The following is a 26,008-nucleotide window of genomic DNA, read 5'->3' as shown; positions in this document are numbered from 1 at the left end:
AGTTTACACAAAGCACTGTCAACAAGAAACACATCCACAAATAGTGCACAAAAGTCACTGCTGTGTTGGAAGAAGAAGGACTGGAGACACGAGGGGGAAGTGTTTTCCTTTAGGGCCACTAAGCAGCGATGAGCTAATGTGAGGAAGCGAGACTGTCACTTTTGCATCTAAAAGCGATGAATTCGAGAAAGTAATAACCCTGCAATATCACAGTATCACTTCTGCATTTCAAAAGACACAGAGAAACTTGCTGTGCCAAGAAGAATAAAGTAAGGAACCAGTCAATGCCCGTTTTAATATTCAAGGTTAACTCAATTTGTTTTCAATATACAGAAAAAACTGAAACATTGACTTTAATTAAATGTATCATATCAACCAAATTCACATAACTGATTTTCGGTAGTTGAACCTAATATTTGAATATTATTCAACTAACCTAATAAAATTGACGTAATACATTTAATTAAAGTCAACGTTTCAGTTTTTTCAGTGTATTATTAAAAAACTAAATATGTGTTTCATGTATTAAGCATGAAGCTAAAGCAGGGAGCTAATTAGCATAGCTTAGCATGAAAGAATGTTTGTGCTGCAGCTGTTTTAAACCACTAAATGTTTGTGTTTTGTTGATGCATCTGAACATATGAAGCAGTTTGCTTTTGTTGGTCGGAGTACATTTTAACTTTTAATAAAACTGCTTTTCAAACCCTTGTCTCCATCTGTATGCTAAGCTAATTCCCAGTTGGCTAGTCGGCTCTAGTTGGCAAAACAGGATGGTCAATCTCAAGAGGTTTATGCTTGAATGTTCCATAAGTGTTTACTAGTGGTTCTTCTTTGCAAAGCTCTGAATATTGCATCTTGAAATACATCCTTTCTGACAGGACATGGCTGGTTTTTAAATTCTCTTTAGATGCAACGATCCAGGAACTATTCCCTAATGAAGCTAAAGGAGGATTTAAAGCCTGATTTAAAATGACATTAAATGCAGGTTTTGATATCGCCTTAAGTGCTGTTTATAAAGCATGACAACGCATGAAGTTATGTGGTTAGAAAACACAGTTTTTCTCCTCTCAAGGCAACTCTTTCAACTGAATTAACAGAGTGACAGATATAAACAGGGAGGAGAAAGGTGTGGAGCTGACAAGTGAACAGATTGGGGGTTAGAGGAAGAAAAAGCAGAAAGAGAAATCAAGACGTTGAGAAAGAGGACTGAGTACTCTGAGGAAAGGAGAAAATGTTAGGGGTGGAAAAAGAGAGGCAGACAGATTGAAAGACAGTAGGAGAGAGAGAGATCGAACAATAAAGGTAAAGGCATTGCAGGCACGGCTGCACAGGTCTGCGGTTTGTTAAATAGCTTTTTGATGGAATTGGTAAAGCAGTGAAGCCTGTGACACCACCAAGAGAGAGAGAGAGAAAGAAAGAAAGAAAGAAAGAAAGAATTAAAGAAAGAAGGAAAGAAAGAAGGAAGCAGGTTGGAGGGAATGAGAAGAAGAAATAGAAGGAGTGAAAGTAAATCTTTAAAAAAAATGTTGATTCTTTATTTTCCTGCAGAGTTATTCTGCCCTCAAGAGGCGATGCTGGTTATAACAGCTCTGCAACACCTGAAACACAGTTCCACACACACGCACGCACACACACACACACACACACACACACACACACACACACACACACACACACACACACACACAAAACGAGGCCTTATTTCATTACAGGGGAGAATTAAGAGTCATATCTGTTACTCCATTTGTATTTGCTTCGTGTGTGTGTGTGTGTGTGTGTGTGTGTGTGTGTGTGTGTGTGTGTGTGTGTGTGTGTGTGTGTGTGTGTGTGTGTGTGTGTGTGTGTGTGTGTGTGTGTGTCAGATGTTTTTTACTTAAGTGTGTTTTGTGTTATTTGTAAGATAACAGAACAATGTGACTTTAGAAAAGAAGAAACCAACAGATTTAGTTTCATTAACGTCTTATCTTTATGGGCCAGGCATATAGAATAGCATGGTTCACAAAGGCTGTTTTAGTTTAAGATGAATTAAAAGCAAACATATATTGTATTTATAAATCAGGTTCTTTATAGGAAATACTTGTCCTTGGTTTTAGATGCAGTTCTACGGCATTTTAATCCAAGTAAACATCTTACAACATTGACACCTTTACCCTGATTCCATCTGCTGTGTTATATACATAAAGAGTTAGTAATGTGTTGTACTGGTTAGGATAAACACTGGGAGAACTGGCTTTTTTATCCAATAACCACAAAGAGGAGGGTGTCATCGGCATAAAGTCACACTTTATCGACCAAAACCCAAACAAAGATGTTTAGATATTACCGATGTAGACACAATGGTATATAATACGTGATTTATGAGAAGTGTTAGGGGGAAACCACCACAGCTCCTGCCACAGATGTGGTTTCACAGATGTTCACAGATGTTTGGAGAGCTTTCCAGCCAGCGTTGTGTTTTTGAGAACAAACCTCTGGGACGTGCAGAGGCCGTGTTCGCATTATAACTGTGAAATTGAAATGTGCAAATGTTTAACATCTGTTTCGTGTCAGTTGTCACTCATACTGGCAGCTATAGTGTGTACATTTCACACTCATAATCTCTTTTCAAGGAAATACTTTGTGTGACTGACAGCTTTTTACCCTCAGTTGTTTTTCTAAAAAGCGTATATATCACATGCATGTCAAACTGCTGCAAAATGCTCGGTGAACCTCAGCTGCTTTATTGTGCATTAAAAGAAAGACAGCATATAAATAAACTTGAATGCAGAACAGTGTGGTAAAAGCTGTTAATGCCTTCTCAGCCAGCTTCTAATTTTCTATCCGAATAAATGTTAAGCTTTGGAGAACCCTAAATGCAACACTCTTGGCTAGCTAATAACCCCTTGCTTCTACAAACCCACCATGATGCACACACACACACACACAAACCAACCAAACATGACTCACAGAGATTACAAAAATGCATAAATACATAAGACTCTGCTCTCTTCTGCTCCGAAGGGTGAACTTTGATTATACCCTAAAAACGCCCCTGATAAAATAACACATTACAGCATCAAAACACTATAAAGAAAGTCTATTTTTTGCGATTTCTTTCCCATTCCCCCTACTTCTCTGTTCCAGATCGATTTGTTTCTTTGAAGACGGATTGTGAGAAGAAAACAGAACGGCTCAATCCATCATTCTGCCTGCCTGAGGCCCCGTGCCATAAACAATACATTACGGCTGCTATCAGAGAGCGCAGTTCAAAGCTATAACCACAAACAAACAGAACGGAACCACACAACTTATTCTGGATAATTCATACTGCTCGACGCCTCTGTGCTCGCTTGCTCTGCTTCACACCACTTAGGATCACTGAAGTAACGTTTAGCACATGCATTTATCCGACACTGTTAATGCGGAACGAGAGGAGACTTAGTCAGCATCCGTGATTCACTGTGCAGCGGGGGAAACAAGTGTCTGTGCCGCTGCTCCATCACAGAGGAGAAGCCTGCAGAACAAAACAGGGGGGGATGAAAGGCGCAGGATTACAGCGGGAAACAGAAGCAGTGAGATGGGTTTCATGAGAATGAATGCTCAACATCTATGAGGCATCCTTTGATATATTCATTAGCTTCAAAGAGTAACAATCCTCTCTAGTCCCCATATCTGGTTTTCTGTTGTCCAAATAGAGAGGTGCAGGAATGAGTCCTTTAACTCGGGTAGGCCTACTATAGCATTTCATTTTAGCACTTCCTGTTTCCTCCTCTTGAAGTCAACTGCCTGAAATAAGGTCTGTGAATAACACAAGCGGAATGGTTTTGTTATACGACATAAAAGAGGGAGGCAGTGGGTCAGTGAGCTGATCTTCAGACCCAGAGATCACTGGGCAAGAAACGTAACCCCAAATTGCTCCTGTGGCCCCACAGTATTGTGTGTGTAAGTCGCTTGGGCTAAAAGCGTCTAAGAAATGGCATGTGATGTAATACAATTGTTTAATACCCCACTGGAGAATTACAAATGGAGGTTGTTAGGATGTGTCTAAACGAGGCTGCTGAGCGACATCAAGCCGAATATTAGCCGCCTTTTTTTGTCAACATCGAGGAAATTGGACAGGGTGTAGCTTTCATTATTTACCTTTTTATATAAATGAATATGTATATAGTTTTTTGTTCATTCATTGTGAAATAGGAACAAAAAACGACTCATATTGTGTTGTTATTACTGTATGAACAGGCATATGTGCACAATTTGGTTCCTGTTGCATATTGTAAACCTGTGGATATCTTTAAATGTGTTTTGAATGCTTTGAGACTCATGAACTCTATTTTTAATCAAGCTCTTTTTTTGTCTTAGCAGGAGCTTTACAATATAAATTCAAATTCTAAATGTCATACTTTTTTTATATACCGACATGTTTATTTATAATAGTGTTTTTTACTCTATGCTTATTTGCACCTGGGATCTGAGTTTTCCATTTCGTTCCTCTTAACCTTCACCACACAATAAATAAAATGATGACTTGACTTGAATGTGGATACAGTATTTAGTACTTACAGATACATTCAATAATTCTTGTAATTTCACTCAATACACCCAGAAGTCTCCCAGAGTTTACTCAGTGAGCTGCGGAGGATTAGGAGATTTCAAAGCAAGGTTTGGTAATACAATACTAAAGAAAGAGAGCTGTTTGGTTCATTGATTTTCTTTATGGATTTGTGGATAAAATGTAAAAGTACTTCGGGTAAAACGAAAGGGAGTTATTACCTGTTGATAAAATGTGGAATATAAAACCTGATTATGAAGGATAACGGTCAGCCCCTGAGAGTGGATGTGCTTTACAGTAACTTTTACGCTGTTTATCCAATTAAAGTACAGATTCTATACACCAACATCCAGGTGTATGGCTGAATAAGTCACCTGCATCTCCCTTTACTGTATGTCTTCCCTTTGTACATGTTTAAGTAGATGTTGTGTTGCTGAGAGCAAAATACTTTTATATAAAGTATAACGATTCAAACCTCAGAGACATGTAACAGAGTGAGAGACTGACTCAAGGGCAGAACGCATGTAAACAGAAACATCAATTCAAAGTGTTTGTTTTGCAGACCAGACATTAAAAATGCATCTGAGAAACACTGCTGGCCTTCAGCAACGTTTTTATTTAAATGCACAGTCAGCGTCCACAAACAGATATGTCTTTGACTCACTGAAAGACACGATGAAACCTGTGTGTCTTAGTGTTTGCTAAAATGGAACGTCTGTCTGCTTCTTATTCAGGTGCAAATTGATGGAAATGCAATAGATGTGTTGTCTTCAGAGGCTCTATTTTGCTTTTTTTGGTTATCCCTTTCCTGGAGTGTGTTATATAGGTTTGTGTGCATGTAAATGGTCTGCAAAGGCTAGAATCCTAAAGTTAACGCCTCCATTGGACTCATTTGTTTACTTCCTCAGCATAGTGACATCGTTATCAAACACTTGCGCTTCTATTGGCTAGCGCTCCAACACATTGTTACGTGATAGGCTAAGGGGCGGGACATCTCTAAGCAGGTTGACTAATCACAACAGAGACAGATAGCTAACCAATCAGAGCAGACTGGGCTCTGGTTTCAGACAGAGGGTGAAAAGAGATGCTGCAGCACAGGCAGTATGAGAAACATAAAGAGCTTTGGAGGCATGTCCCAGTAGAGGCATTAAATTATAAATATGAACATGAAAACCTTCGCTTCTGCGTAACTCAGTCATGTGTATATTGTTATGTTGCAAAGCAGGAGGTATCTTTGCTGGAGAGATTAAATGAGACGTGCGCTCATTAAATTCAGATCTTGTTGCAAAATCCAAATTTCTTCCAGCAGCATTATGTTTCCAGTGGAAAACATTGTACTCACTGACACTACAACATAATTCGAAGAGAGGCACAACAGAAGAAAATGTGCTCCAGAAGTTCAAACTGTTTCTGCTCCTTGCCTCAAGCCAACTTAGTGACAAGAAGCCAATTTTCAGCCTCACACTGAAATAATTCAGATTTACTGCACAACAGATGTGACATCTTACTCTACGGCGTCATTGTCTCTCCACAGCAGGAAGCCAAACTAATGGCTTCTGTGCCAGAAAAGTGAGCCGCACTGTCTCTTTCCTCCACAGTTAGCCTCAATGAAAACAGAGCACTCTCTCGGTAAAGGCTGGGATCATTAACCAGCATCCACACGGCTGCAGAGAGAGCGATCCCTGAAGATGGGAGGGGTGGTACTCTAGTACCAGAGTCAAAAACACCAACAATTACCACATTTTGACGCCAAATCTTTGAGCTTTGTGGGCTCTTAAATGTGAGTTTAGTGGAAACAATGCTTTCCAAAAAGGTTGCTTCTCTGTCACTCAGACAAAATAAACACCCTGTTGCGTTCAAGGCCTTTAAGCACAGAGAGATGTGCTATTTGTTCCTGGTACAAAACACCCAGCGTGTGTTTACCTTCAACTCTTAGACAGCGTGGTTCCAGCGGCAGAACTACTTTGTTTTGTTTGTTTTAAGTGCAGACACTGACAAATTTAAAGCATCAAGGAAGGGGTTTTAGAAATCACAGCGCAGAGGAATACACAAGTGGATTCATGATGTGTGAGGAGACACAAATGGCTCCCTGGAGGATCAAGTCTTTCAGGAATTGCCCACTTTTATTCCTCTCATACACACAGGACACAAAACACAGCGCAGTGGTGTGTCATGCATACACACTCACATTAAGCAACATCCAACATGCATGTGCAGGATTGCTTTAAGACCAGTGGAGTAAAGTATGTTTGTTTTACTAGATTATTTAATACCTTCAGTCACTACGATTAAAAGTAGAAAGTAGCTTAATGGAAAGTAAAAGCTCCTCATAAATGTACTTGTACATACAGTAGTTACTTTCCAACCCTTTAAGGGATAAATATGATATTAAGGTTTTGCACTAAAATCACTCTGAGATATTTCTTTCCCTTGAGCACACCTTATCTAATGAAGCTGTTTTTTCCACCTTTAATTAGAAGTTCATTACCATGTGAAGCATGTTTACATTTCCTCTGAAATCTATAGCATGTCATGCTAATGAACATTTCATTTCCACCCTGTAATTGTAATCTGGCTGTTGTAAAGTGCCACTTGTTGCAATGCCTCCTGGGAAATGTAAAAATCTAATTGAATGAGTTTAGCAGGGACTCACTTGGTGAAAAGCAATCTATCCTCACCGCTGGAAACTGATGATTTGAGAGAAACCCTTTTGCTAAATTGACTGACACACACACACACACACACACACACACACACACACACACACACACACACACACACACACACACACACACACACACACACACACACACACACACACACACACTCTGACAACTTTATGCATGTGTCTATGTTTCATAATAGTCCATTAGTGAGCAGTAAAACACAAATTACTTGAGATGAACAGACAAACCCACCAGGCTTCAGAGCTAATATGCAGTCATAAAATACACACACACACACACACACACACACACACACACACACACACACACACACACACACACACACACACACACACACACACACACACACACACACACACACACACACACGCACACGCTCGTACAGTGTCAATAAAGATCTTTAATATTACTGAGTCTTTGTACAGTAGTGCTGAACACTCAGTTTTCTTTAATTTCTGCACGTGTTTGTGAGTGTATCCTGCAGATTGATAATAAGAGTTTTTTGCTTAGTTTGTTTTTCACACATCCTCCTCTCTCTCCGCTTTGCCTCAGAGAACAATGTTCAAAACCCTGAAGAAAAAGGTTTGACAGCTCAATTTGTCTGCAGCTAACAGGTGACAGCCGCCTGCAGCTGCATCTGCCACTGTGCAATATATACCTTTACACCATAGACTGTATTTATTTACACCTTTTAACCTTACAACCAATCCATAGTGCTCCAAACTGTAATGCGTTCAGTGTTTGTTTAACCAGGATTCCAGGTATGAACAACAAAACTTGACATCTCTAATTGTGCATCAGTATCGATGTACAGAAATGACCTACACCGAAGATAAGATGAATACTTAAAGCTCTTTAATAAATACAAAAGTCAAAGAAGCATACTCTGAGAAGTAGTGGAGTACAGCATTACACAGAATTATTTACGATACTTCAGTACAGCAATTTATGTAAATAAACTGAGATAACATCAACCCATAAATGGACAAAATGTTATAAATCTGATGAACAGTCTTGCATTTCTAAATCAGCGGGAGTTGGAAAGGAGGAAAAAAATGAATTCCTGGTTCCTCAGTGTGACAAACTCAAACTCCAGCTGAGAAACTGATTGAATGTTGGAGAGGAAGCAGCTGCAGAAAGTTCAGGAGGGAGGCAGAGCAGCGCTGCAGTGAACATAACTCAGTTTGACTCTGTGCAAACTCACACACACACTCTTAAATAATGAAGTCCCTCACCCTGTCACACACACTCGTTTGAAACCTTTTTAAACTCTCGTCCTGTCACAACCCGGCAGCAGCGAGGACTCGCTTTACTTTGGCGTCACAAACTCTGTCTGAAAACTAAACGGTGTTAAAGAATCATCTGTCTTTGTTTCAAGGAATTTCATTGATTTTGTGAAACGTTTGCTGTTGACTGATTAAGAGGAGATTAAAAGGCCTTGCTGAGTGTCGCAGCTTCACACACACACACACACACACACACACACACACACACACACACACACACACACACACACACACACACACACACACACACACACACTAAACACGGCTTATTTCATTAAAGGAGAGAGGATAGGAGAGAATTAAGAGTCATATCGCTCACTCCATTTTTATTTCTTTGTCTTTGCTTCTGTGTGTGTGTGTGTGTGTGTGTGTGTGTGTGTGTGTGTGTGTGTGTGTGTGTGTGTGTGTGTGTGTGTGTGTGTGTGTGTGTGTATCCATCCCTTTCAGCCTTTAGCTATTAACACTAACTACTCCAGGCCATGTATTGATTTTCCTCCTTGTTCTCTCTGTCCCCCTGCAAACACTCCCCTTAGAGGGTGTGTGTGTGTGTGTGTGTGTGTGTGTGTGTGTGTGTGTGTGTGTGTGTGTGTGTGTGTGTGTGTGTGTGTGTGTGTGTGTGTGTGTGTGTGTGTGTGTGTGTGTGTGTGTGTGTGTGTGTGTGTGCGCTCATACATTTTACTTTTCTCTAGACTACTTTTCACTTTAACAGTGTTTGCTTGTTAGATTCTAAACATCATTTTGTTTTAAAAGGCATCACTTTGTGTGAAACAACAATAAAGTTAATCTTGAGTCCATTTCCATAAATGAGGGTCCTCAAGTAAACAAATAAAAAGTGCATGTGAGAAAGCTCCATTCAGACTGAGAGCTGTTACATCAATACACTTTCAGCACAAATTAACATAAATATAACTGCTGGTGGTGTGAAGTGTGTCCATGAGAAAGGAAGAGAAAGACATGTAAAACAAAAAAAAAGAGAGGGAAAGAGTGTGAAGAACTACACATGTTGTTAAAGAAAAGTTAAGGACACGGGTGACACATGCATGTATTTGACGAGTGAATAATTTTTGTTGGTCTGTAAAAGAAATCTGAGCTAATGACCCAAGATGTCCACATGATGGCGAAAGAGGGTTGTGTAAACCTTTTAAAAACAAATTAAATGTGCTTAAATATTCGCTAATGTTTGGTTGTATCTGGGCAAAACATATATTATAAATGCAAAGACTTTTTAAAACATTTTCACCAAATTTACCTGACAAGAATGATAATAAATGTACATATGCTATTTCTTTTTAACTATTACTGATGAATACCATTTTACTTTACCACCAGCACGGAGTCCCATGGAAACCACAACAAAACGCGATTTTTATTATATATATTATAATTTGTTTTATATCTTATAATGACAAATATTTGATTTTTAATTCAGTATTTATTGACTGTAATATGATAAGGTGTAGTACCGCTGATGTCCGCAAGGGGGCAGCATGAGTCAGAGTATCGATGTGTTCAGGAAACAGCCGAAGAAGAAGCTTTAACGTCAGTGGAGGGAACTTTGACAGTGTAAACATCCAGAAATTCATAACGTTTGAGTGAATTAAGTATATTTTTAACGTTTTTAATCCTCAGAATTTTTCACAAGGCAACAAAAAAGGTTTGTTTGTATGACTACACTTTTTCCATAGTAGCGTGTTGACCAGAAATGTCATTTTAAGCCGACAACAGACACAATTTAGCTAAAAAAACGACGTCAAAACGAACCAAAACCGTTCAAATGTACTTGAATTAAGCTCAATTAAAACCGTCTTACAATGTTTGTAATTCAGATGAAAATATTATTAACTTTAGCTGATTCAGTAACTATTCAGAAACTATTAATATTGTGATTAATTGCATTAAAGAGTACGAAACATACGGTCAACGATTTCTAACGTTAGCTAAACTCCTCATTTATCAACTTTGGACGTGGTTGGTAATTGTTAAAGTCTTGATTTGTGGTATTCAATGTAACATTAACCACACTGCGTTTACACTAAATTCAGTTTTTTAAATGGGGTTTGGACAGTGGTGGGAAGTGAAAAAGTACAGGTACTCAATTAAAGTGCAAGTGAGGTACTTGCACTTTACTTGAGTATTTCAATATGTTGTTGTACTTCTACCTCACACAAATTCAGAGGTTAATGGTGTACTTTTACTCCACTAAATATATTTAATCCCTGTAGTTGCTAGGCAGATTAGGATTAATGATGGTAAATATGATCAGCCCTTAAATCAGACTGTAGTTCACCTGCAGTAAATCCAGCAGCTACCCTGCAGTATACAAAGCCATTCAAACTAGCTGCACCTTTACCAGCTCTGAGAACACTTTAATGATCAATCATTATAAAACATATCAGAGATATTATTCTGAAATGGACCAATCAGACAATGACTACTTTTACTGTCGCTACTTTAAGTACATTTAGAGGAGAGTACTTTCTACTTTCACTGGAGGAACATTTAGAATACTTTTACTGTGACAGAGTATTCCTACACTCTGGTACTTCTACTTTACTCAAGTACAAGACCTGAGTACTTCTACTTTACTCAAGTACAAGATCTGAGTACTTCTACTTTACTCAAGTACAAGATCTGAGTACTTCTACTTTACTCAAGTACAAGACCTGAGTACTTCTACTTTTACTCAAGTACAAGATCTGAGTACTTCTTCTTTTACTCAAGTACAAGATCTGAGTACTTCTACTTTTACTCAAGAACAAGATCTGAGTACTTCTACTTTTACTCAAGTACAAGACCTGAGTACTTCCACCGCTGATGGTTGGTTCTTCTTTATTTTTAAATTTGAGATAATCATACATTGGATTTGGAGCGGGGAAAACGGGTAACGTTTATTTGGGCATTAACTTAATGTCTTTCTCAAAGAAAATGAACCACCTCTTTTTGTGCTTTAACTCTCAATAATTTATCTTCTGCTCCTCTATCTTGTCTTGTTTTAGGAGGGTGATGAGTGGAGAGGAATCAAGGACAGGCTCAGGGAGGGGAGGAAGGGGAGGATGGAGAGGAGGCGGAGGAGGGAGTGGTGGATCGAGAGGGGGAGGTGGAGGAAGAGGTGGGGGTAATGGGGGATGGAGAGGAGGCGGTGGAGGCTGGAGAGGAGGAGGAGGTAGTGGGGGAGGCTGGAGAGGAGGTGGAGGAGGAGGTAGTGGGGGAGGATGGAGAGGAGGTGGAGGAGGAGGTAGTGGGGGAGGATGGAGAGGAGGTGGAGGAGGAGGTAGTGGGGGAGGATGGAGAGGAGGTGGAGGGTGGAGGGGTAGACCATGGAGAGGAGGATCAGCAGGTCGAGGAGGAGGATCAGGAAACAATACCTTCAGCAGCCAGAGAGGTGGGTTTGATATGACTCCTATTTGATAAATTAATGACATTTTAAAGGAATATTTGTACTTTTTCATAGATTAACCGGCAAAGATCTATTAAAAAATATCATCAGTGTCATATTTTGTAAACCCTCCTTCCTGTCCACCTCTTCAGTCCCTGTTCAGACCACTCTGGATATATCGTGTCCGTACAAAGGATGGGCGCTGTACTTCACAGAAGGTCCGTGTTTGTTTATATCCCTGATTTAAATAGAAATAGTGCATGCTCTTCACATTATATTATATATAGTGGACATAATCTCTCTCTCCTCTTAATCTGACTCTATTTGCAGGCTTCATAGGGAGCTCGCCCAGTGTGGAGAAGATCAAAGTGTTTGAGAAATATTTCAGTTCCAAGATTCAACTCTATGATAAGGTCAGTCTGACACTTTGGCACCATTTCTCAATAAGGCTGTAAGATGCATTTGTTTTGAAGGGAAACTTTTCCCTGATTATAAATGTGTGTGTGTGTGTGTGTGTGTGACAGGATGAGATTGAGCGTCAGGGCAGTGTTCTGGTGGATTATGCAGATTTGATAGGTGACAAAAAAGTGCGTGAAGCACTTCCTGATCTGACCACAGAGCTGAAGGAACAGCCAGAGGTGATGCTCAACTGTCTGGGGGTGGCCATTCATCAGGTACACACACACACACACACACACACACACACACACACACACACACACAGTCGTCACTAAACACATTTGAGGTGTTGTAATGTTGTCACTCATATGACATGATGTCACATAACCGGAGAGATCTAATGTGTGTGTGTGTGTGTGTGTGTGTGTGTGTGTGTGTGTGTTGTTTTCCAGGTGCTGACTCTAGATTTGGAGAAGCAGGCTGCTGAGCTGCATGGGGAAGAACTTCCTGTCTCTACACCGATCATCAACATCCCTCACATCAGCGCCAGGTACTGCACACACGCCATTTTATGTAGTACAGGCAACAGATACACATAGAGGACACGACAGTATGATGAGAGGACCAAACCAGCTCTCGCACAACTCAAAATAACACAACTGTCCCACTTCATGTAGTTTTGTGATACTTTGTAATGGTTTGTGGTTACACACCTGTACAACTGAATTAAGAAGACTTCCTCTATGTCTATGATCGACAGGCTTTACAACTATGAGCCGCTGACTGCGTTGCGGACGCTGCGAGCCAGTGTGTTTGGTCGGCTGGTGTGTGTGAGGGGCACGGTGGTCAGAGTGAGTAACATCAGACCTCTGTGCACCCGGATGGCCTTCAGGTGTTTGGGCTGCTCGCGCACCCAGTCCCTGCCTCTGCAGCACGGGAAATACGCTACACCCACCAAGGTATAAACAAGTTACCCTCTTGGATTCCATAAGATAAACAGTTTATTTGATTACATTTAATGTGTGTATGTATGTTTCATCACCCAGTGTATTCAGCCTGATTGCCGCAGTCGTTCCTTCGCCCCCAGCCGCAGTTCCCCTCTAACTCACACTGTGGACTGGCAGATCATCAAGTGAGTATATCATGTTCCTTTGTAGACAATTGAACCATCAGCAGTGGAAAAGTGTGGCCGACTTACTATAGTATGTTTATTTTATCTCCATCTTGATCCACCATTTACATTCTTCTTTGATCTGATATCTATTTCAGGGTGCAGGAGATGATGGGCGGGGAGCAGAGGGAGACTGGACGAATCCCGCGCACCGTGGAGTGTCACCTGACCTCCGACCTCTGTGACAGCTGCGTCCCCGGAGACACCGTGACTGTGACGGGGATAGTTAGAGTTACCAACGATGGTACACACACACACACACACACACACACACACACACACACGCACACACACACACACACATAACCAAGGTGGGAAGTTAGCTTTCCGTTAAGCTTTTGCCTTTTAGTGCCAGTTAGTCAATTAAATCAAGACAAGATGAAGTCATAGTGATTTCAAATAACACACACACACAGATAACACACTCTCATTATTTGTATGCAGGTAGTTCACGGGGGAATAAGGATCAGTGTATGTTCCTCCTTTACCTCGATGCCACTTCAGTCAGCAATACTAAAGGTACTGAAGCTTTTTGGACTTGAATTATGATTTTTTTTTTATTTAACAAAGTAATAAGGTGTTTTTCTTGTTACTGATTAGGTCAGCACTCCAAGTCAGGCCAGGGCTCTCCTGAAGACCGCTCCGGAGGAGAGGAGTTCAGTCTGAAGGAGCTGTACGCCATCCAGGAGATCCAGTCTCAGTCTGACCTGCTGAGACTCATCGTACAGTAAGATTTTAACATCACCTACAATATTACACCGTGACTGTTTTAAATAAGAACCATCCCAAAGATTCATGCATATGTGAAGGGATTTAACCTGGCTTTTCTTCAGTTGAAATATAATGGATTCACCTGAAAAATACAGCTTAGGTTGGTCAATCCATCTCAAAATAACACGACAAGTCTGTGTAACAAAAATGATCAGAGTTTAGAGGGAAAAACTTCAGATGTAGGTCACAAACTTTGCTGTTTTTTGCCCCATCTAGTGGTTAAAGTATCAAAACATGGTATTTCCCTTGCTGTTTTAATTTATTTAACTGTTTTTTTTTTCGTATTATATGATAGGAATAGGGCTGACACTGTTGCTGTAGACTTTGTCTCCTCTTTGTTACCATTTGTATACAGTACTCTGATTTTCTCCCCCCGTTTTCAGGTCTCTGTGTCCTGCCATCTACGGCCACCTGGTGAGTTGTCAATGCACTAGACTCCTAACAAAATTAAGAACTCTAACAGCATTTAATAACCCCTTAACAGAGTGAAACTCCGTCATGGGTTGAATACAGGTCACAGGCTTTTAACGCTGACAGGACATTTTCCTTTATTTTCATTTGTTACAAGGCTGTGAATTACTGTAAGGTCACAGCAGATCATCCTCAGTCCGTCTTCTAGTCCTTCCTATTTTGCCTTAATCGACCGCTATTGCGACCTCTCCAACAGTACTAAGTCACATGACCCAACCCAACACATTAACATCGGCCCAAGTCACCTTCTTTGCCGTTGTGCTGCTGGGAAGACAGAAAATATGTGAGAGTAAAACAGTCTGTGTTTGTGCGTCCCAAGCTGGTGAAAGCTGCTCTGTCCTTGGTGTTGTTTGGAGGCCAGCAGAAACACATGGGGAAGAACAGCGTCCCCGTCAGAGGAGACCCTCACATCCTGATGGTGGGAGACCCCGGCCTGGGGAAGAGTCAGATGTTGCAGGTAACAGAAAACACAGGATCACATCGCTCCAGTTTTGAGGTCTTTTAAACTGACTTCCTGTCTGTCAACAAACGTTTAGAAAGCACTGAATGGTTCACGGTAAAAATACATTTCTGTTCTTCTGTGTAATATGTGGACCAAAAGTAATACTTCCTTAATTAATTCTGTCTGTCTGTCTGTCTGTCTGTCTGTCTGTCTGTCTTTCCGTCCGTCCGTCCGTCCGTCCGTCCGTCCGTCCGTCCGTCCGTCCGTCCGTCCGTCCGTCCGTCCGTGTAGGCAGTGTGTAATGTGGCTCCCAGAGGGATCTATGTATGTGGCAACAGCACAAGCACCACAGGTAAACTGTCCTAACTTGCTCCTCTACCTGAATAATGCAGGCTTTGAACACACTGTGCGGGGAATTTACATTTTTGATGTTTTGTTTTTTTAGGACTAACAGTGAGTTTATCTCGAGACGCAGGAACAGGAGATTTTGCTCTTGAGGCTGGAGCCTTAGTGCTAGCTGACCAAGGTAGGAAAGATGGAAGAAACGATTAAAAAAAATGTTTGTTTGCTTGTGTTGTTCAAATAATGTGTGTTTATTTATTATGGTGGCGTTGAGGTCTTTACACCAGTCATTACTGTTTGTTTAAAGGCAGGTTTTCCCATTTGTTGAGCCCAAAGTAACACAGAGTATTACCTCTCACTGCCTAGAAAACACACGTTGCTTTTCCTTTTCCCTTATCTAATTATTCCATGTATTATATATATTATGTATTATATATATTTATTATTGTTCCAAATCATCTCCTTCCCTGGCATCTCTCTCTGTGTAATACTGCCTCTGTCTGTTCTCTTTAGGCGTGTGCTGCATTGATGAGTTTGATAAGTTGGGCAGTCAGCAGCAGGCTCTGCTGGAAGCCATGGAGCAGCAGTCTGTGAGTCTGGCTAAAGCTGGAATCGTTTCCTCTCTTCCTGCCAGGACGTCAGTCGTCGCTGCTGCCAACCCCATCGGAGGACATTACAACAGATGCAAGACTGTGTCTGAAAACCTCAAGTAAGCTAGCGCAACACTGATTCAGTTTTAATTGAATTTCTGAGCAACTGCTGGGGAACATTGTTGAGTTGAAATGCACCCTTTGAAGAATGTAATCCTGATCTTGGGGATAATACAGGGATATAACTGCATGTGTGTTTAAATATAGTGGATGATTTGTCTTCAGAATGGGCTCAGCGCTTCTCTCTCGATTCGACGTCGTCTTCCTTCTCCTGGACATCCCGGATGAGTCACATGACCGTCACCTGTCTGAATACGTCATGGCGAACAGGGCAGGAAAAGGGAGAACAAGCAGCGCGGTAGTTACCCGGACTAACAGCCAATTAGAGACCTCCATCCTGCTGGAACACTCAGACATGCCACTGGCCGAACGCCTGCAGGTACGTTTATTCATACAGCAACAACAGGGGAATTCAAAGTGCTTTATTAAACCCACCATGAACATGCATGCATTTATCTGTGTGAAGGTCCCTGCAGGTGAGAGCATAGACCCCATCCCGGCGTCTTTGTTGAGGAAGTACATCAGCTACGCTCGGCAGTACGTCCATCCCTCGCTCTCCCCTGAAGCAGCTGAGATCATTCAGGAGTTTTACCTGTCACTGCGATCTCAGGCGCACTCTGCTGACTCCACCCCCATCACCACACGGCAGCTGGAGTCTCTGATCAGACTCACTGAGGTAGGTTCAGTTAGGATTGCTGTATTAATACAAACAAGAATGTCATGATGTTTTTGACTGTGTTTTTGTGCAGGCCAGAGCACGGCTGGATCTCAGAGAGACAGCTACCAAGAGCGACGCTGAAGAGGTGGTGGAGATCATGAAACACAGGTACAGGAGTCTGTGTTTGTGTTAGGGCTGCAACCAACTGAAGAGACACAATAGAAGCCAATGTGATTCTGGTATTTTATCATCCATTTTCCTGAGGTTTTGCTTCAATTGTTCCCTATTAATTGTGGGTTTCTCTTGAGATTTGTCCTTGTTATTGAGAGGATCTAAGGACACATTCTGTACACACTGTTAAGCCCCCTGAGACGAATGTGTACTCTGTGACATTGTGCTTTAAAAATAGCTTTGTTGTGTATCAGTAAATTGTATATTGGGGAGAGGAAACTGATTTACAGAAGCAACAGTCGCCTGTGGTCTTTATATGTGTTTGCAGCATAATATATATATGGGTTTCTATTAAACTAACTCCCAAAGACCATGCACATTACTGAACAGCAAACTGTGATTATGTCTAATAACAAAAATATATAGGTTTCTAAGTGTTAATGTTATTCTCTCTCCCTTCCTGCTTTGTGTTTGTGTGATTTTGTTTTGCAGTCTGGCTGATACATACTCCGACGGTCTGGGCAATCTGGACTTTGAGCGCTCACAGCTTGGATCTGGCATGAGTCAGCGCGGCGCGGCAAAACGACTCATCAACGCTCTGCACCAGCATGCTCAGAGGACCAATCAGAAGCAGTTTGACCTACAGACGCTTCGATCCATTGCAGACAGAATGAACATGAAGGTGAGGGCGCTTAGATCCACACACACGAACATGCATTTGATAAAAACAGATTAACAATAGGCAGATTCATAGATCAGATCAGATTAGATGTATCTTTATTTTCATTACATAAAGTGCAATGAAGTGCAGTTTGCATCCAACCAGAAAGTGCAAAGTTGCATTATGTGACATGCAAAATCCCCTGTTGCGTAAAGCTGCCTTCAAAATAAAAGCTTAAACAACAATGCAACTCAAATTTTAAATACTGACATTATACAATGATCAAGTATTTGTTCAGTCATTGGTGAATTCCTCCTTGCAGGTGATGGATTTTGAAGGTCTGGTGAGTTCCCTGAATGAACAGGGCTTTCTGCTGAAGAAAGGAGCCAAGCTTTACCAGCTGCAGACGGTCTGATCCCTGAGACCTGCAGCAGAATACACACCTGCTTCCTTATGCAGACTACACTGCAAGGTCAGTGTTCAGGATAACTGACTCCGAACCACTTTCACCAAACTATCGAACAGCAGAACTGTGATACCTTTTGAGACACCAGAAGAGAGAGACTGCACTCTTCTAACCACTGAAACCTGACGAGGGAATGTCTCTGCCCGCCCTTACAGCAACCACAGAGTGCTGCATTAGCACACACTTCCTGCTAGAAAGAGGAACTGACTCCACTTCACACACATTTCCGCTGAAATATAAAAACTTCCATCTTAATAAAAACTTGTGTCTTAATAGAGATTTATAAAACACATATTTCACAATTAGAAAGCCCTATTAATCTAGTCCACATTGCTTTATGTTTACATGTATTTTAAAGCAGGCTACATGTTGGCTATCTAAAACAACCCCCCCCCACCTAATTTTATTATAATAAAAGGTTGGTTCCATAAAAAAGTTTGCAAAGTCTTACAGGAAATATACATGCATTTTATAAATCAATACTGTGTTACTGTCCAGAGTTGTTCTTATATGTTTAGTTATTCATTCTCAAGGGTTCTGTATAATGTACTGTTTTTGCCCTTTTGTATGGTATGCACTTTATTTGTTAATATGAAATCAGTTTGTGAATAAATACTTTTATTTTGGTAAACAACCTGATACTTTCTATTTTGTGCTGTTTATTGGTCTTTTACAGATACACATTCAACATTAACTTATTTATTAACAATGAAGCACAAAAACAATTCGATATGGTGCCTTTTATGTATTAAAAACTTGACTTCACGATATCATTTTCAAAATAAAAGCTCTGAAAACGTCATTGGTGACTTTGCGACTCCGTGTCGGTTTTACGGCAACATGGCGGCCTGCAGGCTGCAGCAGGGGAGGCTCTGACCGTCAGAGTCTGAAACTTCATCATGAACACCGGGAAAGACCGCATGAGACCAACAGGTCGGTAACGGGGGGTGTTGAATATGATAACAATGTGTATCCGGGGGTTTTCCGCGCCAATGTGCCGAAACGCAGCTCATGTTCGCTGGCTCATGTGTGCGCGGCGTGCGTATGCGTGTCGGCTCGAGCCTGCGTCATGGCGGCACACACCTGTCACCGGGAGGCTGAAACAGTCCCCGGTGAGCTGCTTATGGCCCCTGGGGGGTTCTGACACTGGGATACTGCAGCAGGTGAACCCGACACCTTTGCAGGCGCAGGGGAACCGGCTCCTACATTGGGGAGGTCACGCGAGGTCGGTGGACAGTTTCCGGTCTCTGCTGTCACCTAAAGCTCGGGGGCTCTGCAGCGGGAAGACGGAGGAGACACCGGGCAGAAAGGAGGAGGAGAACCCGGGGGAGGCCAGCCTGGTACCGGGACATGGACTCTTCAAGTTCAAAGAGCTGGTGAGTTCAACGTTCCCTGAGAGTTACCTGGAGGAATGTAAAGCGTGCAGAGATTAGGGCTGCACAATTAAGAGTAAAAGTATGTGAACCCGTTGGAATTTCCTAGTTTTATGAATGAATTTGTCATTAAAAGTGATCTGATTTTCACCAAAGTCACAAGTATAGACAAACACAATGTGCTCAAACTAATAACAAACAAACATGCATAACCCTTGGATTTAAACCCTCAAACAAACACTCCTGTAGCTCCAGATTAGACCTGCACCAGAGGAGCGTTGGACCGGTCTTCCTCACAGAACTGCTTCAGCTCAGCCATATTCTCAGGATGTCTGGTGTGAACGGCTCTCTTGAGGTCATCACACAGCATCTCTATGGGATAAAAGGCAGATTTTCTTTATACCAAGCTGTTCTGTTTTACAATTACTTTGGTATTTTGGGTCATTGTCCTGCAGCAACACCCAACCTCGGCTGAGCTCTATTTTATGTCATTGATCCTCCTACATTGGCCTTTGGAGGCATCTTTCTGGGCCCCCACTTTTAGGCAGCGCAGCCACAGCAGCTTTCTGCTTAACCACCATGAGGTCCAGAGCCTTTAGCCACTCTGCACCGCTCCTCTGGAACTTCCTCCCACCGGACATCCAGAATACTGACTCTCTCACCACCTTCAAATCACTTCTCAAAACACATCTCCTCACACTTGCATATCCACCCTGATCACATCACACATCCTTGGTTGGTTATATTGTCTTGATTTTCTGCTGGTGATTTGCGTTGTTTAAATAAAATATATAATTATTATTATTATTATTTCTAAATTGGTCCCTTTCTATAGAAACTGTCTAAATATGGACTGATAAATCACTTTACTTCGTTAAGCAAATCAACAATTCTTAAATTCGTATGTCTTCTGCGATCTTTCTTTGAGGCATGGTTCACATCAGAAGACGCTTCTAGTTAATAGCAAAACAACATTTGAGTGATTATAATAAGTCAAAATAACTCGAACAACACTTCTAATCTTTATCACTGATTATAACAACATTTGATAACTCGGTTAGTTTTTGTTGAAGTCCTGGAGTCATTCGCTGTTGGTGCCGCTACTAGGTGGCAGCCTGTTGCAGCAGCTCCCTGTGTTTGTTGATATAGTGTGTTTTTTAACCCGAAATTTCCCAGTTTGGGATAAATAAAGTACTTCTGATTCTGAGAAAACAATAATGTGTGCTATTTGCTAAAACAGATTGTGTTGGAACACATACATCATTTTTTTTTAAATATGTGATTCCGCTGCAGAAATGCTCTAAATGTTTTTCATTTTTGTAAAGCACTTTGTGTCGAAAGGCATAGGGGAATATTTTGCTCAGGTATCTAACCTTTAACCCACTCTTTCTCCCTGGCAGAGGTCGACGGCCTCTGGGTTTTGCTGCTATCTCTCTTAAGGAGGGGCAGCTCTGGCTCCTTGTTGTTGCCAGCTCATGACCGACCTCAAGTTGACCTGAGATAGATTATTGTTTGGGACCTCTGGGAGTCCTTCTTGTCGGGGTGCGTAGATCCCGCTGGCGTACATTCAGTTTTAGCTGGATTAAGAGTCCTGTTTGGTTAGTCTTGTTAATGATGTTGATTATACACGCTGAACTGATGGAAACCTCTGACTACGGGAGAGATGTTCAGAATTGGTCGAGCAACCGCTGTGTCAACTCGTGGCTGCAGCACGGTTCAGTGTTTGCCATCAAGTTGCAGCTCTCGTTGGGTTTGGTGCTGTATAAATGGCCTGAAACACATGTGTAATATGTTTATTCTGCAGTATGAGAACCCGTGGACGATCCCAAACTTCCTGTGTGTGTGTCGGATTATCCTCGCTCCGTTCCTGGGTCACCTGATCATCGAGCAGCACTTCCACCTGAGCCTCGCTCTGTTCACTCTGGCCGGAGCCACGGACCTGGTAACGCTGACACTCAACATCAACTCTTTCACCTTTTCAACTTCTGACGTATAGAAACTATGGAAATATTACATAGAAGTTAGTGGTAATATTATCATGTAAATATACTCTTTTATATATATATATATATACTCTGAAGTTAAAGGTTTATTCTAATTTAAAAAGCAACTGAACATTCAACAAAAAACAACCCATTGCACTCTCTCTCTCTGTACAGCCTTAACCTGCGGCTCCCTTCTCCTTATGTAATATGCATTTTGATTATTGTTTGTCTCTATATTGCATGTTTTAAATGATTGTATGTACTCATTTTGAATTGAAGTGTCCCGTGTTTTCAAGGTGACTTTACAACATCTGCGCCATTACAGAGATGGCATTTAATGTGCAGTCAAATAAATAATACAAAGTCAGACCTTCTAATTTAAATAGAAACATCTGCTTATTTTCTCTGATAATAACACTACATTTTATTGATGTCTCGACACTAAAACTGAAACTTCTGTCTTGACCTAAATAAACAAAAGGCTCATACATTCACACACATAACGAGAAGGCCTTCAAATGTCTTGGATGGATCGGAATTGTAATTAAGAAGTGCCCGGGACATCGTTGCTGTCAGTAGGGTGAACTTCAGCTGTTTATTTAAACCTTTGTTTCTTTTGCATTTACTCCTTTTAGACCGTGAAGACCTTTGGGACAAATACATGTTCATAATTATTAAACTGGCTTCATCTGTTGCTCCCTGATTCAGCTGGATGGTTACATTGCCCGGACGTGGCCGTCTCAGAAGTCGGCGTTGGGCAGCGCTCTCGACCCGCTGGCTGATAAGATTCTCATCAGTTTTTTATACGTCAGTCTGACCTACGCTGGACTTATACCTGGTATTACACCCTGTTTGAATTCCTTGTTTTTGCCCCCTCCTTATCATTTAATAATCATGTTATTATTTATTTTTAACTTATTTTACGTATTTTTAAGTACAATTCTGATTTCCCCTCCTTAATCTCATTATCTAAGAGACAGGTAAATGGCAGGGGAATAACACAGGTGTTGTTGAAGTGTTTTATAAGATGATTTACAGTGTTTGTTCTGTTCCAGCTCCACTGACAGCTCTAGTGATTGCCAGAGACGTTGGTCTGATAGCTGCCGTCTTCTGGGTTAGATACAAGACTGTACCTCCACCGGTGAGCTTCACTCCACACACACACACACACACACACACACACACAGTCGTGCAGTATTTGGTGCAACATCTGCTGAAAGTAAAAAGAAATGATGTGAATGGACTCTCCCTCTTCTTTTCCTACAGGTGACCCTTAGCAAGTTTTTTAATCCCTGCTACGCCACCGCACAGCTCAAGCCCACACTCTTCAGCAAGGTAACAAACACACACACACACACACACACATACATACACACACACACACACACACACACACACACACAATGAATTGCAAGCGTTAACGATGACAGCCCTAGTTTAGATGCTTTTGAAACCTTATAATGGGATAAGTAATTCCTCTTTCATTTAAAATTGGGAGTCCACAAAACCTGTAATGCCTGTATGGATGCAGATGGACGGTGTGCATCAACATTAAGAGTGACGGTCATAATGCTGCTTCATGCTTCAGCCACACGTTCTGCGTAATCTATGTTGATACCTGGAAAATTGTGTCTGTCAGGTTGTCATTTTTTTTTTTAAAGCTGCCCAAACGGGTTCTGTTCCTGGAACCAGGCCCAAAATATTGTTTAAAAAAAAGCACAGTTTTCCCAATAAATTATGAGCAGCTAATCTGTAAATGTGCCTTTTTTAATAATGTCTTTAACTTGACTTTGTGTGTGTGGGATTTTTCTCAGGTGAACACAGCCATCCAGCTTCTCCTGGTTGCATCTTCTCTTGCTGCTCCTGTCTTCCAGTACACAGACAGTGTGCTGCTGCAGAGCTTATGGTAAATTAAACACACACACACACACAAACACAGACACTCAGGCCTCATCCACACACACACACTCGGGCCTCATCCACTTGACTTTAATATCCATAATGTCCTCCCCTGTTCAGTGTAGTGGTTACACAAAACATGATTGTTGTTCAGACTGGTTTTAAATGCAAAAGGGTTTTTCTCTTTCAAGCACATACACAGAGTGTGTTCCATCAGCGTGTTCAGGTGAAGTGCGCTGACTCATTTCAATTTACAAATCAGAGTGAGTTAGAGTGGAGATCTGACTCAGGACAAACATTTTAATGTGTTACAGTGACCTACATTTTATCACAAATTCAGCAGAACTAATTACGCAACAACATGTCTCGCTCAGTTAGACGTTATTCTTACTCTACTATTATTATTTTATATAACATGGGGGGTTTATAACAAAACTATAAAGCCTCTTTAATCTTGAACACTTAATTTACAATACAGGGTTTTTTCTAGAAGAATATAGCATGAGGCGCTAACATCACTTCCTGCCTAAATTAAGCCCCGCCCACTTTCCGGTGAAAATCCTGCATTAGAAAATAATAGTGTGTTCACGTCTAAAAGCGGCTGAGTCATATACTGCACCTCAAACAACAAATAAATCCAGAGGTTTCTTTACTTCCTCTCCAGAAAAAAGGAGATTAAAGAAAGGATCAGAAATCTCAGTCTCAGTGTCAGCCTGCTGCCTGCCACTCGTCCCCCGGCAGACCCACCGGACATCCATCCCCTATTTATTCTCCGTAAGCTGTCTCTGCCGACTGACCAGACATCTGACCCCATCTCCATATCTCTGGACTCATTAAACCCTTTCTGACCAACAGAGATATTGTTTTCTGGCAGCACTTTAACATTCTACGGGGAAAATCAGCATTTTGGTTTGAGGGCCCACGCCGACAGTAAGGGGGAGCAGAGACCCTGATACCCGGTTTAGACAAAAACCTGCAATATTTGTATAGGGCTGCACAATTAATTGCAATCGTTCATCAACATCACTAGGTTGCAATATTGAAATTGCAGTAAGCAGAATATTTGTTAAAGCTCAATGTGAGATCAAGTATTCTGAGGCATGTTGGCTTGGTACAGATAATTGTTTCCTTGTTCTTTGCAATGATAATGATGCAAATATTTTAATTCCCTCCTATAATAATAATCATAATGATATCAATATTAGTCAAAAGGATTGAATAAACACACATTATATTGCAGGTATATAACAGCGGTGACGACGGCGGCGTCGGGCTACAGCTACTGGCACTACGGACGGAAAACTGTCAAAGTGCTGAACACCAGATCACTCTGAAAAAATAACAACATCCAGGAAAAAAAGACTCTGATCAGACGGACGGACGGATGATCGCCAGGAGCTCAGACACCAAGTAACCGTGACAACCCATTTATGAGTCGCCATGACAATGACATGCCATAACCAACCGAGGACGCAGATGTTTTCCCTGCAACACTACAAACACCCAGTAGCTGCTCTGACACAGGGATACCATCCATCCACACACACACACACACACGTTGAGTATACTGTATGTTCAGTGGTCTGGTAAGAGCTTCTATTTTTTCTTAGTGTTTCAATCAAGTGGTTGCAACGTCAACATGATTGTCAGTTTTGTAAACCAATGATTTATGATTAAAAATAATAATAATAATCAGCTTTTGGTGTGTGTGTGTGTGTGTGTGTGTGTGTCGTACACATGTTTAATCTCACGACACAAACATCTGTTTATCCATTTTGGAAGCAGAGGATTAAAAACCTTGATGACCAGCATGATGTTGCTCCTGAGAGTACATGTAGTGTAAATGCAGGAGCAGTCGAGCGTGCGGAAGCTGTTCTACTATTAATGAGTCGATCAATTAATAGCAATTTCACCTGGGTGTAAATTTGAGAATCATTTTACGCATTTTCTTGCCTAAAATAGACTTGTTGCAGCTTCTTCAGCGGTATTTTATATCAAATTATTTATATCAAATTATTTTATACGGATCTTATCTTAGTGATTTCTTCAGATAATTACTGAAGTCCATTTTGGAGAGTTCCTATTGAAAGTGTGTGGTTTGGAAACACTGGACGACGCCCCGCAGGCTCCTCATGAAGTGTTTGGGGAAGGCTCTTTAATTAGTAGCGCCTCAGAGAGGGAAGCATGAGAACGCTCTCAGAGCTGAAGAGGACCCAGCTGCACGGATCATGAGTGACGGGTATGTTGATTCGCTTTAAATCACTGTCTGGGAAGTGATTTCAGAGTCAACAAAAGGACTGACGTATGAAGCGTGAAATGCATCTCTTAAGGTAAGAGTCAGTCTTTAGATTATACATCTTAAGGGGAGAGAAACACTTTTTGGTGGTAAAAGCAGCTGCCGATTTAAAGGGAACAGGGATTTTATCCTTTGCAGACCATTTACATGCACCAAAACCTACAGAACACACTACAGGTATGGGACAACCACAATAAAGGAAGCTCTGTAAGGCCTATCTCAAGCACTAGAGGGAAAAACCAGATGCTGTTAAAGCGTTTCCTCAACAACTACATCATGGCTATGTTCATATTGCATGTTATCAGATAAGATGTAT

The 26,008-nt window shown here is 41.3% G+C and overlaps 2 protein-coding genes across 2 annotated transcripts; both read left to right on the top strand.

The window, feature by feature from the left end:
- Positions 1-11,619: 11,619 nt before the first annotated feature.
- On the top strand, positions 11,620-18,785 carry mcm8 (minichromosome maintenance 8 homologous recombination repair factor). The gene is made up of 21 exons (XM_063875541.1): positions 11,620-11,772; positions 11,814-11,883; positions 12,030-12,095; positions 12,208-12,290; positions 12,402-12,551; positions 12,729-12,826; positions 13,037-13,235; positions 13,323-13,408; positions 13,546-13,691; positions 13,892-13,966; positions 14,048-14,174; positions 14,602-14,632; positions 15,009-15,146; positions 15,423-15,483; positions 15,577-15,657; positions 15,987-16,182; positions 16,349-16,562; positions 16,650-16,859; positions 16,933-17,009; positions 17,505-17,694; positions 17,996-18,785. Exons 1-21 carry the CDS (start codon positions 11,620-11,622, stop codon positions 18,086-18,088), a joined length of 2,544 nt encoding a protein of 847 aa, XP_063731611.1. The 3' UTR covers positions 18,089-18,785.
- A 183-nt stretch (positions 18,786-18,968) lies between these two features.
- Positions 18,969-25,091, top strand: crls1 (cardiolipin synthase 1). Its single transcript, XM_063874160.1, has 7 exons — positions 18,969-19,515; positions 21,317-21,454; positions 22,206-22,335; positions 22,553-22,638; positions 22,764-22,832; positions 23,312-23,403; positions 24,637-25,091. The coding sequence occupies exons 1-7, from the start codon at positions 19,096-19,098 to the stop codon at positions 24,728-24,730; spliced, it is 1,029 nt and encodes a 342-aa protein (XP_063730230.1). The 5' UTR covers positions 18,969-19,095; the 3' UTR covers positions 24,731-25,091.
- Positions 25,092-26,008: the final 917 nt, after the last annotated feature.

This window comes from Eleginops maclovinus, chromosome 22, assembly GCF_036324505.1.
Source record: "Eleginops maclovinus isolate JMC-PN-2008 ecotype Puerto Natales chromosome 22, JC_Emac_rtc_rv5, whole genome shotgun sequence".
NCBI lineage: Eukaryota > Metazoa > Chordata > Actinopteri > Perciformes > Eleginopidae > Eleginops > Eleginops maclovinus.
Note: the sequence above shows the minus strand (reverse complement) of the source record. Positions and strands in the feature narration are given on the sequence as shown.

Bases quoted from the DNA above. Each gene is read 5' to 3' on its own strand.
- mcm8 (XM_063875541.1), top strand. From the start codon at position 11,620: ATGGGGGATGGAGAGGAGGCGGTGGAGGCTGGAGAGGAGGAGGAGGTA. The intron at 12,291-12,401 runs GTCAGTCTGACA...TGTGTGTGACAG, and splicing joins AGATTCAACTCTATGATAAG to GATGAGATTGAGCGTCAGGG. The intron at 15,147-15,422 runs GTAACAGAAAAC...CCGTCCGTGTAG, and splicing joins GGAAGAGTCAGATGTTGCAG to GCAGTGTGTAATGTGGCTCC.
- crls1 (XM_063874160.1), top strand. From the start codon at position 19,096: ATGATAACAATGTGTATCCGGGGGTTTTCCGCGCCAATGTGCCGAAAC. The intron at 22,336-22,552 runs GTATTACACCCT...GTTCTGTTCCAG, and splicing joins CTACGCTGGACTTATACCTG to CTCCACTGACAGCTCTAGTG. The intron at 23,404-24,636 runs GTAAATTAAACA...ATTATATTGCAG, and splicing joins GTGCTGCTGCAGAGCTTATG to GTATATAACAGCGGTGACGA.